Source organism: Macrobrachium nipponense, chromosome 30 (genome assembly GCF_015104395.2).
Source record: "Macrobrachium nipponense isolate FS-2020 chromosome 30, ASM1510439v2, whole genome shotgun sequence".
NCBI lineage: Eukaryota > Metazoa > Arthropoda > Malacostraca > Decapoda > Palaemonidae > Macrobrachium > Macrobrachium nipponense.
This window is the reverse complement of record NC_087218.1, coordinates 54,816,271-54,833,549: the sequence shown is the minus strand read 5'-3', so window position 1 is coordinate 54,833,549 and position 17,279 is coordinate 54,816,271. Positions and strand designations below refer to the sequence as shown.

The 17,279-nt window shown below is 41.2% G+C and overlaps 1 protein-coding gene across 6 annotated transcripts; it reads left to right on the top strand.

Annotated features, from left to right (window-relative positions):
- The first annotated feature begins 2,036 nt into the window (after window positions 1–2,036).
- On the top strand, window positions 2,037–17,100 carry LOC135202525 (probable ATP-dependent RNA helicase DDX20). 6 transcript variants are annotated; one of them, XM_064231984.1, is made up of 3 exons: window positions 2,037–2,549; window positions 6,875–6,911; window positions 14,517–17,100. In XM_064231984.1, exon 3 carries the CDS (start codon window positions 14,597–14,599, stop codon window positions 17,024–17,026), a length of 2,430 nt encoding a protein of 809 aa, XP_064088054.1. In that variant the 5' UTR covers window positions 2,037–2,549; window positions 6,875–6,911; window positions 14,517–14,596; the 3' UTR covers window positions 17,027–17,100. The 6 variants fall into 6 exon arrangements, with proteins under 6 accessions (XP_064088054.1, XP_064088051.1, XP_064088050.1 ...); XM_064231981.1 differs by having other exon boundaries at window positions 6,875–6,932; XM_064231985.1 differs by lacking the exon at window positions 2,037–2,549 and adding an exon at window positions 2,579–2,755.
- The last annotated feature ends 179 nt before the right edge of the window (window positions 17,101–17,279 follow it).

Here is a 17,279-nt window from a genome sequence, read left to right as displayed (position 1 = left end):
CTCTCTACATTTTGGTGTTTTTATGGGCTCCTTTTATTAGATATATATATATATATATATATATATATATAAATATAATATATATAATATATTATATATGATATATATATCATTTTTTTATATAATATATTATATATATAATAAAGACAAATGAATTATCATAACTAAAACAGTAATTATACTTCGTTACTAAAACGTCTAGACGTTTATGTCAAAAGACTTCGTCTTTGTGTAAAACCATCTTTTCAGTGCTAACCGCACCACAGATATACGTACTAGAACATAGCAAAATCAGATAATATAATGTTAAGTGTCATTCTCGAATAGATGTGGTTCTTTCACCCTTATTATGTCATGCAATGTAGACGTACATATCTTTACAAAATATAGGGCATGCGAATATATTTGGTTTTCACATGAATACAAATACAGTAACATAGTTCCTGTCTGTCGATTACCTGACAGACGGCAATACGCAGTGAAAATCAATCAACAATTTCTTATGAGACAGACACTAATAACTATAATAAAAGAAAAATAGTATGGAAACAAGTGAATACACAAAAATATTAGAAAATAAAATCGTTGTGAGAGGAATTCCTCACACTCACACACACACACACACACACACACACACACACACACACACACACACACACCACATATATATATATATATATATATATATATACTATATATATATTATATATCTATATATAATTATATATAATATTACTTATATATATATATTCATTAATATATATATATATATATATATATAATATATATATCTATATAATGTGTGTATTATCGAATATTAAGCCAAAACTAACACATTTATATCAAATTCACATCTCTTGAGAGATAGCTGAAACCCAATGGGAATTGTAATATAAGTACCCAATTCTGACAAAGGATTCGAATCTGCATTATATCTTGGTTAATTCAGGCAAGATGGCAGTTATCAAGAGAGGTTCGAATTTCTGGTCAGGGCAGATTCACTTAATTGTCATATATAATTCCCTATGAGTACTATAAGTTCATTCCAAGATCAGGTGAATTCAATATCACCGAGCTTATAGGCTCGTATTATTACAAAAACTATCTTCTTTTGATTTACTGTTACTTATGTGTACAATAAATGTTAACTTATACTGTAAAATTTAATAATTTTCAATAAATGTCTTCAAACATCAACAACTAAATTTCACCGTAATTAACCACGATCTTATTCCAGTGCATTGTGTGAATTCGGGCACCATTTTCCGCCCCCCCCCCCCCCCCAACATAGAACCTTTTTTTAGTAAAGAAAGAATTTGCAGTCAACAGGAACTATTTCATTCAGTAAATGATTTTTTTAAATTAATTAAGCGATGTAGAAATAAAGTGTATGCAGAAAATAATGTGAAAAGAACTTTTAAAAAATACATCAGTTGACCTAAGTAAAACCATGTATAGGATATCATACCAAAGACAAATGATGACATTGCTTTGGATCAAATGGAATTCAGTAAATAAACTCAAATTCTCTGCAATTATATCTAAGGCCTCCATGCTTTCCCAGTTTGCGTGTGCTTCTTTTGCTCTTAATTAGGATAATAAATTAAATCAATAAAATAAAATTCTTTGCAACTCTTGAGGGTGCTAACCAGAGTCGAGACTGTTTGCAACATAGTAGGTCTAATCAAATCCACTGGTCTAGGGCTTACATGTTTTACCCATTTATGCGTATTTCTTTTAAGAGCAGGTTTTTATTAAATGAAATACACATGTACTGAGGTATATTTTAGTCAAAAGTGTGATTTTTCTAACTTATAATCCAAGTACTGTATACTGATTGTATTGAAAACTAATGTGGTTATATGACAGGTTTTCACATGGTACACTTTCCTTATATTTAATTTCATGCCAACTTCTCTCTTCGAACTTCGAAGTCAGTTGACACTTAAAAGTTTAAGATTGTGTTTAAAAGTATTTTATTTTTTCTATTAAAAGAAAACCTGAAAAAAAGGCAGTAACTGCCTGTTGTACTTGAGTCTTGAGAAGGAAAACAGGCACGAAGGCACGTCACAGGTTGTAACACGAAGCGCATTCCCTGTGTTGTAAAGTTTTCAACTTCCAAATGACAGCCCATGTTGGACAGAGTTAACATAAGTTAGTGGTTGAACGTTCCAAAGTGTCAAATGTAATTGGTTAATGTAAGTAAAACTGAATAAAAACAAGACTTGGGGAGAAAAAAACGTGCACACGTTCCTTACGCTGTCTAAGTCAAACAATGTGAAATTAAGCGTTTGAAAGTTATAGAGTGAAAGATTAAATAATTAAATATTAGGTAGTACCAAACTAAAACAAATCATATAAAAGTCAATTGAATTTCCTCTCGAGAATTACTAGAACAAACGTTGCGTATTGTGGAGACTGGAGATCGGCGTCCAAGAGGAAATTGCATTTGCAACTACGCCGATCAAATTATCCCGGAATTTGTCGCACTTGTCGACATTTCGCTTTGCTTGTCGCTATGCCAACATTCGTTTTACGTTGAAGGAAAGGTATGCAAAGACCGTAATATTAAATATTGTCGTTTTATTTAGTTTGAAATGTGTTATGAACTTATGATAAGATGCCTTGTTTGATACACGTAATCTAGGCTAGACTTAGGTACGTTAACTACCTAAAATAATGGTCCTAGTTCTTCTAGCCCTAGTTGTCACTTTGGTTGTCGTTGTTTAAACACTCGTCCTACCTTAAAGGAAAGGTATGTTAATTATCTTAATTCAGTAATACTATTTGTGTCTTTATGTATTTAAATGTAGATTGTGTAAGCCATATAGCTATGGAAGCAAGCTGCAATTATGCCTTAACCTGTCTAGCCTTACACCTATAGGTAGTACTTAGGCCTAGACCTGTTTGCTTAGGCCTATACGTAATCCAAGCCTAGGGTATTTTTAGAAGGCGTTAAAAGGAATACTAAGAGGCCTGGTATAGGCCTGTGGACTCTGCCTTTCCATCTAAAATTAAATTTCTAAACTGGGAATGTAGCCTAGCCTAGCGTACCCTAGGCTAGGCTAAGCCTACGTGGCATTGATTTTTGTGGGTTAGTTTTTGGGGGTGTTCTCTCCAGTCCCCCCTGTACCCCTAGCCTTAGTTTAACATCATCGCCTCAGTGGCATGATCAGTATGGTGTTGGCCTGCCACCTTGTTGGTCGCGACTTCAATCAAACATTCCACTGAGGAGCCAGAGATGTGTATTTCTGGTGATACTAGAAGTTCACTCTCGACGTTGTTCACAAGTCATGTAAAGCCTTTGGTCCCATTGCTGAATAACCACTGGTTCCAAGCAACGTAAAAATAGGTACTAGGTACTACTATACAAACAAACAAACCCCAGCTTAACCTTGTGTTGTTATATATATGAGATTGCAAGGTAATTCTACAGAATAGTCCTAGTTCCGCACGGACTGCGAGGAAAGTAGTAACTGCGGATACGACATCCACTAGGGATTGGGGTGTCTAATTTATTTCACCGTGTTTAGTACTGGCCCCCGGGGGTCAGTTACAGTCATCTGAATAAATATTACTTAAAATTCGGTAGATCTAGGGTACTTATCCGCGACGGCCTAGACTATGGCAATTGCAGTTTTTCTATGCAGTTTTACCTACTGAACAAGAATTTGAAGTAATATTTATTCGGACGACTGTAATTAACCCCCCTGGCGAAATACATTGGATGCCCCAATCCCTAGTGGATGTCGTATCCGCGGTTACATTCCTTTCAGTCTGTGCGGACTGCTTCTGTTGAAATATACCTAAAATTCTTGTTCAGGAGGTAAAACTGCATAGAAAGACCGCAACTGCCATATTCGAGGCCGCCGCCGAATAGTACCCTAGATCTACTGATTGGAACCTAACCTAACCTATATTTGACCAAACTAGCTAAATTTGGCGTTTATGTCGCACATCTTATAGGTAGTCCCCTAGCCTAACCTTTAATCTCTGGTTGTGCTCTGTGCCTTTATATCATAGCAGGCCACGTGGGGTTTTTCACTCAGTTCATTATTTACAATTGAAGCAAATATCAGATTCATCTAAATCACTTCAACCATATCTAAACCATAGTCTAGTATATATGGTACATTTGAAATTATAATAAATATGTTGTATAGGCTAGGTTAATACCTGCCAATCATATCTGAAAAATGATAACCTATTTTACAGTTAGCTTTAATTATTTTAATTTTAAGGTATATACTAGGCCTAGTATGTGAATTTCTGCTATTTACTTAGTCCCACATGCAAACTATGGCATTTGCAGTTCACTCTGTTTGGTATTATGTACAGCCCTCCACATTTTCAAAATAAGGTGCCTCTTATATTTTATAATGATCTTTTTGTGTTCTCTTGTCAGTAACATAGCTCCTGCAGAGTAGTTGAGTATTTAGTTCCTTTTTAAATTTGCTTTTTTCTTGTATGATCTTCATTTCAGATGGTATTTTGCCTTAGAAGATTATTAGTCAAAGCCATGATCCATATATTTTGCCTTTACATTTCTTCTTTATAGTATTACTACGGCCTTTCTTTGCACAATTTTTATGCTTTAAGGTGTTGCTGGCACATTCATTTAATTTGTGATTTTCACCACATCTGTGGCAGACTTGGTCATTACTACAATTTGTAGCGCTACGACCAAAATTCCATTGACTATACAGTGCATGTAATTTGTCACCTCTATCATAGATAGCCTTTCTTATTGTGCATTTAATGATATAGTGCATACATATATGTATGTGTCATCTTTGGCTTTCATTTCCTTTCCAATTTTCAGGTTATCGTTTTCATGACTGAAATTACATATCCAGGGATTTTCCTTTACAATGTTATTGACAATGTTATCTTTATCATTTGGGACATATACTATTTTTATTTTTAGTTTTAAGTTTACCCTTCTCATTCACTGATATAGTGCTGATTCCTGAATCTCTCAGTTGCCTTTTCTAAGGTTTTTCCTGTTTGGAAGTCTTACAAATACGTATGTCCATCCTTTGTTGTTTTAACCTGTTCAGCTGGCACCGTTACTTTACTCATAATTTGCCTCTTTTCATTTGCTGTGGTACTCACTTCATTTATGGATGTGATCAGAAGCGCTTTCTTTGTCTTTAGTGATTCAGCATAAGTTTTGTCTTTGTCAGTATTTACATCTTTATCAACATTGTCAATTTGTTGTGAATTTCATCTATGTTGATTATTACATTACTAGATTTTTGTAGGTCCAGAATCAATTTTGCTAATATATGTGTGTTTGCCTTTATTTCTTCAAGTTCATATTCAATGAGTTTTTTTGTGTGTTCTTTGTTCAGCCTCTTGCAATTGTTACATATGTACTACGTATATGTTGTCACAGCAAAGTATGGGTGTGTATTTGCCCTCATTACCTGAACATTTAAAGTGGAACCATGTATCACATATTTCACAGCAAGTTCCTTTGTCATCAACTAAATCAGAGAATGTGCAGTTGATGCTAAGTATCTTGATGGCTGTGTCCCAATCTGATTAGCATAGTGCTTTTTGGACATAACGTCATAGTTGACGTTTGTATAACAGGACAACAAGGAACAAAAATAATTGCAAAGGGCAGCACAAGAATTTATTGGAGCAAGGTCAGTGTGAAACAGACTGTCTCCTCTGTGTATCTTGATAAAATATTTATTTATAAGTTATTTGATGTAGACAGTAATTATCCAGAATTTGACTGGATTACTGTATGTACCTTTAATCTGTGCAGGTTTATATGTTGCTCAGCTCTTCTATAATGAGGTCTTACATCTCTTTAATTTCTTGCCAAAATCATGAGCATAGTATAGCAGACCTGCTGATTTTCAGCTTGCATTTAACATTTGCAGCAAAGGTTCTTTTTCCATTAGAAATATAACTCATGTTATTTTTGGTAGGTTTGACATTCCAAGTTGCCCTTTCATTTCTAACATTGAAGAAGTTTATGGATTCATTCCCCAATAACTCAATAAGAGCCAAATGGTATGAATTAGGGGTTTAGGGTGGGGTATGAGTTGAACAGCAAACAGTGGCAGATTTAAAGGAGGTCCACCTGTTTACGTGCCCCACCCCCCCAATGGATATGAATAATAGAACATTGTTTTCTTTCATTAAATCATTATTGGTAGCAAAAATCTGCTTATTTAATGATTATTTCAACAACAACAACAACTGTAACTGAGTATATATATTCTGAGAAGTACTCAATAGTAAACATATTTCAACCAAGTACGTAATACATACAGGCAGTCCCCAGGTTACGACGGGGGTTCCGTTCACGAGACGCGTCGTAAGCCGAAAATCGCCGTAAGCCGGAACATCGTCAAAAATCTTAAGAAAACCTTACTTTTAATGCTTTGGGTGCATTGAAAACTATGTAAACTGCATTCTTATGGCATTTTCATAAAAAAACCTCCAAATATTGATTATTTTGCATTTTTGGTGTCATATTTCATATGCCAGATGAGGGTTGTAGGCGTCGTAACCCTGGAAATAATGTCTGATGAATATAATTGAAAAGCGTCGTAACCTCGGAACATCGTAAGCCGAGGCCTTCGTAACCCGGGGACTGCCTGTATTGTCTTTTAAAGTCAGCAACACTAATGATTTGATAGATATTTTAGTATATTTTTGTATGTTCAGGTCAGATTTTGTTGTATCCAGTAGTAGTTAATTATGTTTTGATGATTTGCATGCTATTAAAAGTAAATAAAATTTTGTAAAGCAGTTGTCTATACTTCGGATGAATAAACAATGTGTACAGTGTTGATTTGCCAGAAATACTAACTATTGTTTTACAAGAAGTGCCCTTCCTGTTTGCTTTCAGTTGGCTGAAGGAAACCACCATATTCTGCAGGTTGCTGGTAAGAAGAGCCTCTTACAAAGTGAGCTTCTTCATTTACTATTCAAGTACCACTCACAAAGCATTTGGCATTTAGAACTTTATCCAGACCTCTGAGACCAGCAGAAATGACATATAAAGACATTTGTTTTTATATTAATAAAATAGTTTTAGGTTATTTTGTTATAGCACGCTTCATAAAATTCCTCGAGTTGAAGGTGATATTGGAATATCCTGTCTACTGATAGAACTACTATTATACATAACATAATATTATCTTCGATGAGGATAAATTAGACATTTTTCTTGAGTGAAAGTTTTTATGTTGCTAAATTAGTTAAATTCTTATCAGGTAAGAACCAGATGTAAATGATATGTTTTATGTAGAAATTTTGATATAGCTTCATTTATGTAATGATTAAGAAAGTTGTCTTTGTAAAGCTTATAGAATTTTAAGTATATTTTAACAATGTATCAAGAATATACTCAAGAACAGGTTCTTATTTTATATGCTCTTTAAAGAATGTGGTCGTTCTTTGTAGTCTTTGATGCCTTTGATGTTTTTTTTATCTTGTAAACATAATCATATTAACAGTGAATGGTTTTTAAATCTGTGGCAAACTGAGTGTACAGTTCAGAATTTTTGTACATGAACTTCCCTGCCAGATATATACTTAGCTTAGGTCTCTGACGTCACGACAGAAAATTCAAAACTCGCGGCACACGCTACAGGTAGGTTGCTGGGTGGCGGATGTAAGAACCAGTCCCCCTTTCTTGTCAGATTATTTTCTGTCGCCGGCTGGACAACACCTGTTGTTCAGTCCTTACGATAGTTAAATTCGTTCTCGTTGCTGACGATTTGGATTTTGGTGAAGTACCCTTTGTTTGTTGGCTTGGCATATGCTTTTTGGATTGTTTTTTGGATTTTTCTTTTGAATTTCTCTTACAAAATATAATCATGGATGATTCTGAAGTTAAGAAACCTAGTTTATTTAGGGTTTGTTCAGTGAAGGAATGTAAAGTTAGGCTTCCTAAAGCTGCATTAGATCCTCTCACTGTATGTACGTCTTGTAGAGGGAATGAATGCTCTTTTATTAACCCTTGCAAAGAGTGTGAGAATTTGGATGAGGATGGTTGGAAGGCTCTTTCTTCTTATGTGAGAAAGTTAGAGAAGGATAGGGTGCGCAAGGCTTCTTCAAGGAGCTCTAGTAGATCGAGGGTGAGTAAAGTTGACGCTGAGAATCCTGTAGTAGAAGTAGTTCCTTCTCCGGTTTCAGCCCTGCGCCCAGCTTTGAACCCGAAGATTCGTTTTCGGAAGTTGCTTCTGGGAGAGCCTCGATCAGGAGTAAGGAGAGCCTCGCTCGCTCTCGACAAGGTAAGAGTGATGATAGTGCAAGTGATCAGTGCAGTGCCCCTAGTGCAGTGGAGGGTGCGTCTGACCGGCTCACTAACGCTTCCAGGCCTAGACCTCTTCCAGACTCCCAGACCCAGTGGAGGAGGAAAGTCGAGCCGCAGGAAGGTTAGGGAGAACCGCAGGAAGGTTAGGGAGAACCCCCACCGGTCAGGCGTCCCCTCGGCAGACCCTGTTGCTCGTTCCCAGGCTGCCTTGGATCGAACCAAGAAGGATTTATTGCGCCAGTGCTTCTCGTCATCTTCGTCGCCTTCTAAGCGTAGATGGAGCGCCTCGGAGTCGTCTCGCCCTCTCAAGAGGCCCTGGAAAGCTCCTTGCGCCCTTCCTTCCAGCCCCGAATCCTTCGCGGAAGAACCAGAAGTGGAACGCAAGAGAGCCAAGATTTCGTCTGTTAACGCTTCTCCTGTTCGGTCTCGGACTTCGTCCCCTGTAGAGGAGTTTAAGAGGTCTCCTGCGCGTATCCTGGCGGGTCTGCAGGCGCAGATTGCGGCTTTAGCGGAGTCTATTGCCGGGACTTCTCATCGTCGGAAGGACGCCTCACTTCCGGTGAAGAAGTCTAAGAACGTTCCTTCTGCTAGATCTCCTCTGGCTAGAGAAGTTTTTGAGCCTTGTAGCAGGAAGTCAGAAGTGCAGGCTGAAGCTCGGGATCTTTCTCCGAGTAGGCTCTCCTCTCTCCCCAGCAAGAGTTGTGAGCATGTCAGGCGTAAGGAGCCGGACAGGCTCTCTCCTCAGGATTTCCGCTCCTCTTCAGTTAGGCGTCAAGAGCTTGACAGACGTCAAGAGCCTCGTTTTCGTCAGGAGCGAAGGAAGAGTTCTTCGCCTGGTGGCCTCTCTCCTTTGGACGGACGCTCGGAGCCTAGTAGGCGCCAAGAGCCTAGTAGGCGCCAAGAGCCTTGTAGGCGGCAATGGAAGCTTTCTTCTCCGTTGGATCACTCCCGATTGGATAGGCGCTCAGAGCCTTGTAAGCGCCGCGCTTCTGACAGGGAATCCTCTTTGGATGTTTTCTCTCCCCGTGGCAGGCGTCAAGAGCTGGTAGGGGTTTTGAGCCTGATAGGCACCAAGAGTGCTGGCAGGCGTATTGAGGATGGCAGGCGCCAAGAGCCTAGCAGGCGCAGAGAGCCTGATAGGCGCTCTCCCTTATCCAGACGCTCTTCTGTGGATATAGAATTTGTTTCCGACAGGCGAGCTTCCTCTTGTAGGCGCTCTCCTAGTAGGCGCTCCCCAAGTAGGCGCTCTCCTAGGAGGCGCTCTCAAAGTAGGCGCTCTCCTGGTAGGCGCTCTCCAAGTAGGTGCTCTCCTGGTAGGAGTTCTCCTAGGAGGCGCTCTCAAAGTAGGCGCTCTCCTGGTAGGCGCTCCCCATGTAAGCGCTCTCCCAGTGGATTTTCTCCCAGTAGGCGCTCTCCGAGGATTAGCTCTCCTCCGGGCAGTAGAACTTCTAAACGTCATTCTTCGGAAGAATTTATTGGGGATTCTGAGGAAGATTTGCCCAAGGATGCTTCGGTTTCTTCATATAAGAGACTAACAGACCTCCTCTTGCAAGATTTTGGGGAGTCTCTTTTGGCCGTTGCTCCTCCGTCCTTATTTTCAACGACCAATACGGCTAAGAAGTCTTCAGTCGTTAAGATGAAGCCGACAGTGTCGATGAAGAAGGCTCTTAAGAACTTTGACGACTGGTTGGTATCAAAAGAAGAGAAAGGCAAGACCGTTTTTTCTTTTCCCCCGTCCAAACTGACGGGTAAGATGGGGTTCTGGTACGAGTGAGGAGAGCCCTTGGGTCTGACTCTTCCCTCTTCAGCAGACTCGGACTTCTCTTCGTTGGTTGATTCCGCACGTCGCTCGGCGCTGAATTCTGCGAAGACGACGTGGGGTATGAGCGAGTTGGATCACCTTCTGAAGGGAATGTTCCGAGTCTTAGAAGTTTTTAACTTTCTTGACTGGACCCTTGGAGTCTTGGCTAAGAGGACTCAAGAGCAAGACACTCTTTCACCTGAAGACCTTCACGCAGTTCTGTCTTGTATGGACAAGGCAGTGAGAGACGGTTCCGGGGAAATTGCTTCACTTTTTGGTGCAGGAGTAGTAAAGAAGAGGGCCATTTTCTGCTCTTTTCTTACCAAGGCGTTTTCTCACGCACAGAGAGCTTCCTTGCTGTATTCACAACTTTCTCTGCAACTCTTCCCGAAGAAGATTATTAATGATATCTCCAGCTCGTTGTCAGCAAAAGCGATGCAGGATATGCTGGCTCGCTCTGCTAGAATCCCGAAACCTTCGTTTCAACAGAAGACGAAGAAGGAGACTCAGAGTAGGCAAGAACCCTTTCGAGGAGGCCCTTCGTCTCGCTCTTCTTCCTCCAGAGGTTCGAGACCACCTAGAAGAGGAAGGACCTTCTCTCGGTCTATTAGGGCCAAGAAGTAGTTCGTGTGTCCTCCAGACAACTGTGGGTGCCAGACTTCTGAACTTTGCAGATGTCTGGGCACGAAAGGGGGCGGACAACTGGTCCCTCGCTATCATCAAGAGGGGATACCTCATTCCCTTTATCTCGAGACCACCTTTGACCACCACTCCAAGGGAACTGGTGGCCAAATACAAAGACCCACTAATGAATCAAGCCCTCGCTCTAGCAGTAGAGCTGATGTTAGAGAAAGAGGCAATAGAGATGGTTCAGGACCCTCTTTCCGCGGGGTTCTACAACCGTCTGTTCCTAGTTCCCAAGAACTCAGGAGGATGGAGGCCGGTTCTGGACGTGAGCGCCCTGAATGTCTTTGTGAAGAAGAGGAAGTTCGCTATGGAGACGACTTCATCAGTCTTAGCAGCTCTTCGTCCCGGGGACTGGATGGTGTCACTGGACCTTCAGGACGCTTACTTCCATGTGCCGATCCATCCTTCTTCTCGCAAATTTCTCAGATTCATGTGGGGAGGGTGGGGGGAACGTTTTTCAGTTCAGGGCCCTATGCTTGGCCTTTCCACGGCCCCCAAGTATTCACAGGGCGTGATGAAGAACGTTGCCCAGTGGCTTCATCTCGAGGGAGTGAGGATTTCCCTCTACTTGGACGATTGGCTTATCAGGGCCAAATCCAAGGAGAAATGTCTGGAGGACTTACGATTGACGTTGAATCTAGCAGCTTCTCTGGGTTTGCTAGTGAATTTCGAGAAGTCACAGCTAATTCCCAGTCAAGAGCGTATCTATCTGGGGATTCTGATGGCTTCTCAGGTTTTTCAGGCGTATCCGTCCCCAGAGAGGATAACCCGAGGTTCGGAGAAGGTAGCAATCTTTCTAGAGAAAGATGTATGCACAGCGAGGGAGTGGATGAGTCTGTTGGGGGGACTCTCCTCGCTGGAGCAATTCGTTTCGCTAGGAAGGTTGCACCTCAGACCCCTACAGTTCTTCCTGACGAGGAACTGGAATCGAAGATCTCAAGGTCTGGACTTTGCGTTCAAGATTTCGCAAGAGATAAAGGAGGATCTACGTTGGTGGCTAGACCCTCTACTGTTCAAGGAAGGCCTTTCCTTGCAGGTTCGGAACCCCAACCTAGTGTTATATGCAGACGCTTCGGACATAGGTTGGGGAGCTACTCTCGGGTCGAGAGAAGTGTCAGGCACCTGGATGGGGGATCAGGTGTCCTGGCACATCAACAAGAAAGAGCTAACAGCGATTTGGTTAGCTCTCAAGACCTTCGAACCCCTCGTAAAGGGAAAATCAGTTCAGATCAACTCGGACAACACCACAACCCTGGCTTACATTCGGAAACAGGGGGGGACTCACTCTTTCTCCCTGTACGAGACAGCGAGATCGCTCCTCCTGTGGTCAGAGGAAAGGAAGATAAGTCTTCTCACCAGGTTCGTACAGGGAGAAAGAAATGTCAGAGCGGATCTGCTAAGCAGATCTGCTAAGCTCCTGGCATACGTCTGCACGCGGACGTATGCCAGGGGCTGTGGAGGACGTGGGGCAGGCCCCATCTCGATCTATTCGCGACCTCCAGGAATGCGAGGATAGATCTATACTGCTCCCCTATTGCAGACCCAAGAGCAGTGGCAATGCATTCCTGATGGATTGGAGGAATCTGGATCTTTACGCGTTCCCGCCTTTCAAGATTCTAAGGGGAAACGTTAAGGAAGTTCGCAGCTTCAGAGGGGGCAAGGATGACTTTGATAGCTCCGTTCTGGCCCGCCCACGACTGGTTCACAGAGGTACTGGAATGGCTGGTGGATGTTCCAAGATCCCTACCACTAAGAGTCGATCTGCTCAAACAGCCCCACTTCGACAGGTTTCACAAAAACCTCCCCGCTCTCAGTCTGACTGGATTCAGACTATCAAGAGTCTCGTCAGAGCTAAGGGCTTTTCGGCAAAGTCTGCAAGGGCTATTGCTAATGCACGTAGACCTTCCACATCTAGAGTCTACCAGTCGAAGTGGGATGTTTTTCGACGTTGGTGCAGGACTCATAGTTTCCTCCTCCAGTACCTCTGTGACTCAGATAGCAGATTTCCTTATCTTCCTGAGGGAAAAATGCGGGTTAGTTGTCTCCACCATCAAGGGATACAGGAGCATGCTTTCCTCAGTTTTTCATCATAGAGGATTTAACTTATCCGAAGACAAGGACCTCCATGATTTAATCAGATCTTTTGAAACGGTTAAAAGAACCTCCTCCTTAGTTCCTAGCTGGAATCTAGATGTCGTGCTGCTCTTCCTGAGGTCCTCAAGGTTCGAACCTCCCCATACAGCTTCGTTCAGAGACCTTTCGATGAAGACTCTTTTTCTCTGTGCGTTAGCGTCAGCGAAGAGGGTCAGCGAGCTGCAGGCTCTAGAAGGTGAGGTAGGTTTCCAAGGAGGCTCCGCGGTTTGCTCTTTTCTTCCGGCTTTCCTAGCCAAAAATGAAAACCCTTCTTCACCGTGGCCCAGGAGCTTCGAAATTAAAAGCTTATCCTCCTTAGTTGGGACAGAAGAGGAGAGATCTCTTTGCCGGTGAGAAGCCTGAAATTTTATCTTCAGAGGAAGAGAAGACTTGCTGCTAATGAGAGCAATCTCTGGTGCTCTGTAAGGGACCCCAGTAGGCCCTTATCTAAAAATGCCCTCTCATTCTTTATCAGGAATGTTATTAGAGAAGCCCACACTTCTTGCAATCAGCAACAGTTTAGTCTTCTGAAAGTCAAGGCGCACGAAGTACGGGCCATCGCGACGTCTTTGGCTTTCAAGAAGAATTTGTCATTGCAAAACCTCATGAAGGCCACTTTTTGGAGGTGTGAATCAGTCTTCTCCAATCACTACCTAAAGGACGTATCGATTACGTATGAAAAGTGTTTTGGGCTAGGCCCTTACGTATCGGCGGATTCAGTGCTGGGGCAGGGAGCTGAAACACATCCTTTTTAATCTTTTTCCCTGTTAGTTTTAATTTTGAGTTTTTGGTTGTACGAAGGAGGTTGCAGGAGGCAGCTCCTTCTTTCGTATACTAATGTTAGTATTTGGTTAGGTGATCGGTTGTGCTTGAGGCTCCTTGCAATTGGTAGTGATAGGCTCTGGCATGTAAGCGGGTTGATCCCCATTGACCAGACCCTGCTTGGATTCTGCCAAGTAAGTGGACTCAGTTCCCATTGGTAGACCCAAAGAGTTCTTCAGCCATAGGTCACGCCCTCGCTGAGACTCTTTAGGCAACGCAGACTAATAGACAGTAACTATGAAGTCTTCTGCCTAAATCAGGTAAGAACCAGAGGTTTATATTTTTTATTCCTTTAACATGTGTTGTCCCCACTTTCTAGGTGAGTATGTGTCTCTTTCCCTCCACCAAGGGTTTCAATCAGCTAAGTATATATCTGGCAGGGAAGTTCATGTACAAAAATGATATTGTTAGTATACAATAAAGTTTTGTACATACTTACCTGGCAGATATATACGATTGATGGCCCGCCCAGCCTCCTTTCAGGAGACAGGTGGAAGAAAATAACCTGACAAGAAAGGGGGACTGGTTCTTACATCCGCCACCCAGCGGCGGGTAAGGTAGATCACCTGACCTACCTGTAGCGTTTGCCGCGAGTTTTGAATTTTCTGTCGTGACGTCAGAGACCTAAGCTAAGTATATATCTGCCAGGTAAGTATGTACAAAACTTTATTGTATACTAACAATATCATTTTTGCAAGTTTGATAAGAGGAATGAATTTTCTGTTAAGAGATAGTTTGCGAAGAAGCAGTTGAATAGTGTAATAGCGAGTTTCCTCATTCTTTCAGGTACCAGCCTGAGGATTTGTGTTGCTGTTACATTGTGAAGAGGGTTGTAGGCTGCTAGCCTACAGGAACTAGGTGAAAAAATGGCCCAAAGGAAAGCTCACATTATTGATGATAGGGAAAGAACTGTTGATATTCAGACTGAGGAAAATGTTGACTTCAGAAGCATGTATTTATCAGAGCATGTACTCAATGGATTAAAAGCCACAGGCTTTGAAAGGCCAAGTCCCATTCAGTTAGCGGCAATTCCACTGGGGAGATGCGGTCTTGATATGGTAGTGCAAGCCAAAAGTGGTACTGGTAAAACGTGTGTGTTCGCTGTTGTTGCGCTCGAAATGATTAGTGTTTCAGCCTCGACAACCCAGGTGTTAATTTTAACCCCCACTCGAGAAATAGCTGTTCAGGTTACTCAAGTCATCAGTGCAATTGGATGTAAAATACAGGGACTACGAGTTTCTACTTTCATTGGAGGACTGCATTTAAGTTTGGATAAAGCCAAGCTCAAGTGCTGTCATATAGCTGTGGGGACGCCTGGTCGCATTACACAGCTGATTGAGATGAGACTTCTTCGCTTGGATAATGTGAGACTTTTCGTTTTGGATGAGGCTGATCAACTTTTGACAGGACAGTTTGCCGATGGAATTGCTCAAATAGCATCAGGCTTGCCTTTAAATAAACAGGTTCTAGCACTCAGTGCTACATATACTGAAGATGTTGCTAAAGTAGCAGAAGGTCTGATGAGAACTCCAAATCATGTCCGACTGGGAAAGGAGTCCCCTGCTCTTATTGGTATAGGTCAGTTTGTGAAATTACTTCCTTACCATCATCAGCCACATCGTAGACAACAAATCAAGTTAGAGGAACTTATGAATATATTATGTACAGTGACTTTTAACCAGTGCCTTGTATTTTCAAACTCCCAGTTGCGGGCTGAATCTGTGTGCAATCAGTTACGATCAGCGGGTTGGCCGGCAGCCTTTTTGACTGGTGGTCAAGCACAGCAAGATCGTTTGGTTGCTCTTGATGCTTTGTGTTCCTATAAATGTCGTGTTCTGGTATCAACTGATCTCTCTGCTCGTGGTTTAGATTCAGAGCATGTCAACCTTGTGATTAATCTCGACCTGCCAAAGAATCATGCCACTTATCTCCACAGAATTGGCCGTGCTGGGCGATTTGGTTCTCGAGGAAATGCTGTTACACTTGTAACTGAAGGAGAGGAATGGCAAGTTGTTCGAGCCATTGCAACCTTGGCTAATGTTCAGATTGCTTTGCTCCATGGTGACTTGACTGCAGATATTACCAGCAAAGAGGAAGAGAACCATGAGTTTGTGGAGTTTTTGTCAGGTGATGAATTTGAAGATTATTTAAATGTTGCAGATACACAGGAAAATAATTTATGCAAGAAAGGAAAGTCTAAAAATGTCAAAAGCAACATTCCAAATGGTAATAAGCAGTCAGGTAATAGTTGTACAAGTGAAGAGTATGTAGAAAGCTTTGCTCATGGTAAGAATAAACAAGGCAAAGGTAATAAAAAAGATCATTTGAATGTGAAAAAGTCTTCAAGAAAGTCCTTGCAGAAAGAGAGGAAACTGGAGTCAGATAAAAAGGCCGAAGAGAAGGAAGAAGCTCAGCGTAAATCTTTAGCTAGTGTCATTAGTATACTGAAGAGATTAAATTTAGAACATGCTTTTTTGCCAGTGTCTTTCAGTGAAATAATGACTGACATTGCCAGTAAATATGACAGTATATCTGCAGATGATAATCCTTTAGTTAATGTACCATCCTTGCCAGATGCAGTTGAAATGTCAGAGAAAGACAAAAAGGACCTCCTGTCTCATTGGAAATGTTTAGAAGACAGTCTCCAGAAAGTCATCCTTAACTCAAATGATTCATGGAAAGATTTCATGTTCTCTGTCGAGAATGGTCTTCACAGTAGGATAAATGGTGAAACAAACCCAATTGAGGGAATAGACATAGGAGAAACCGTAAATATTAAATTACAAAATGGAAGCGAAGCAGCATCATCCTCTGGCTCGGATAAATATTCAAGCTCAGAAGAAAACCAATTTGTCCCTTCCAAGCACCAATTTAAGGAGTCTTTAGGCAGTCAGAAGAAGAGTTCAGTAATCAAGCAAGGAACACAAGCAGAGATGAAAGCTCACAAAAAGACTAGTAGAGTAAATAAGAATGAAAGTGTGGGTAGCAATTATCCTTATTATCCTGGATATGACCCATGGTCATATGGTGCATATGCTGATGAGGAAGACATTGAAAGTTACAGCAGTAGTGATAGTAGTCAAGTTGACAATAACTGGTTCTCTGTGGGTGACATGAAAAATGTATCTGATCCTATTTATGCAAATGCCTCCTTTGAAAACTACATGAGATATAACTTCATTATGTATCAGAAATATCTGGATAATGTCGAAAAGTTCTCAGCTATGATGGATTATGTTCAGACCATGGGAAAAATTAGTGCTAGGATTGCTAGGGACTATCATTTTGGTTCCTAGAATTGTTTTGCTATGTAGAAATTCACTTATATATTTATACTTTTTTTTACTTTGGAAATAAAGTTTACTCATGATATATTTCTTTAAATTCATTAGTTATCCTCAATTTCAGATAGATCAGAGTTACCAGTATGTGTTGGTGCATAAGCAGTACATGAACATATCTCTACCTGTATAAGTCACCAAGGTGATAATGCCTAGGAAAAATGAGATGCTCAGAATCTGCCAGACCTGATATTTGGAACAGAATGAA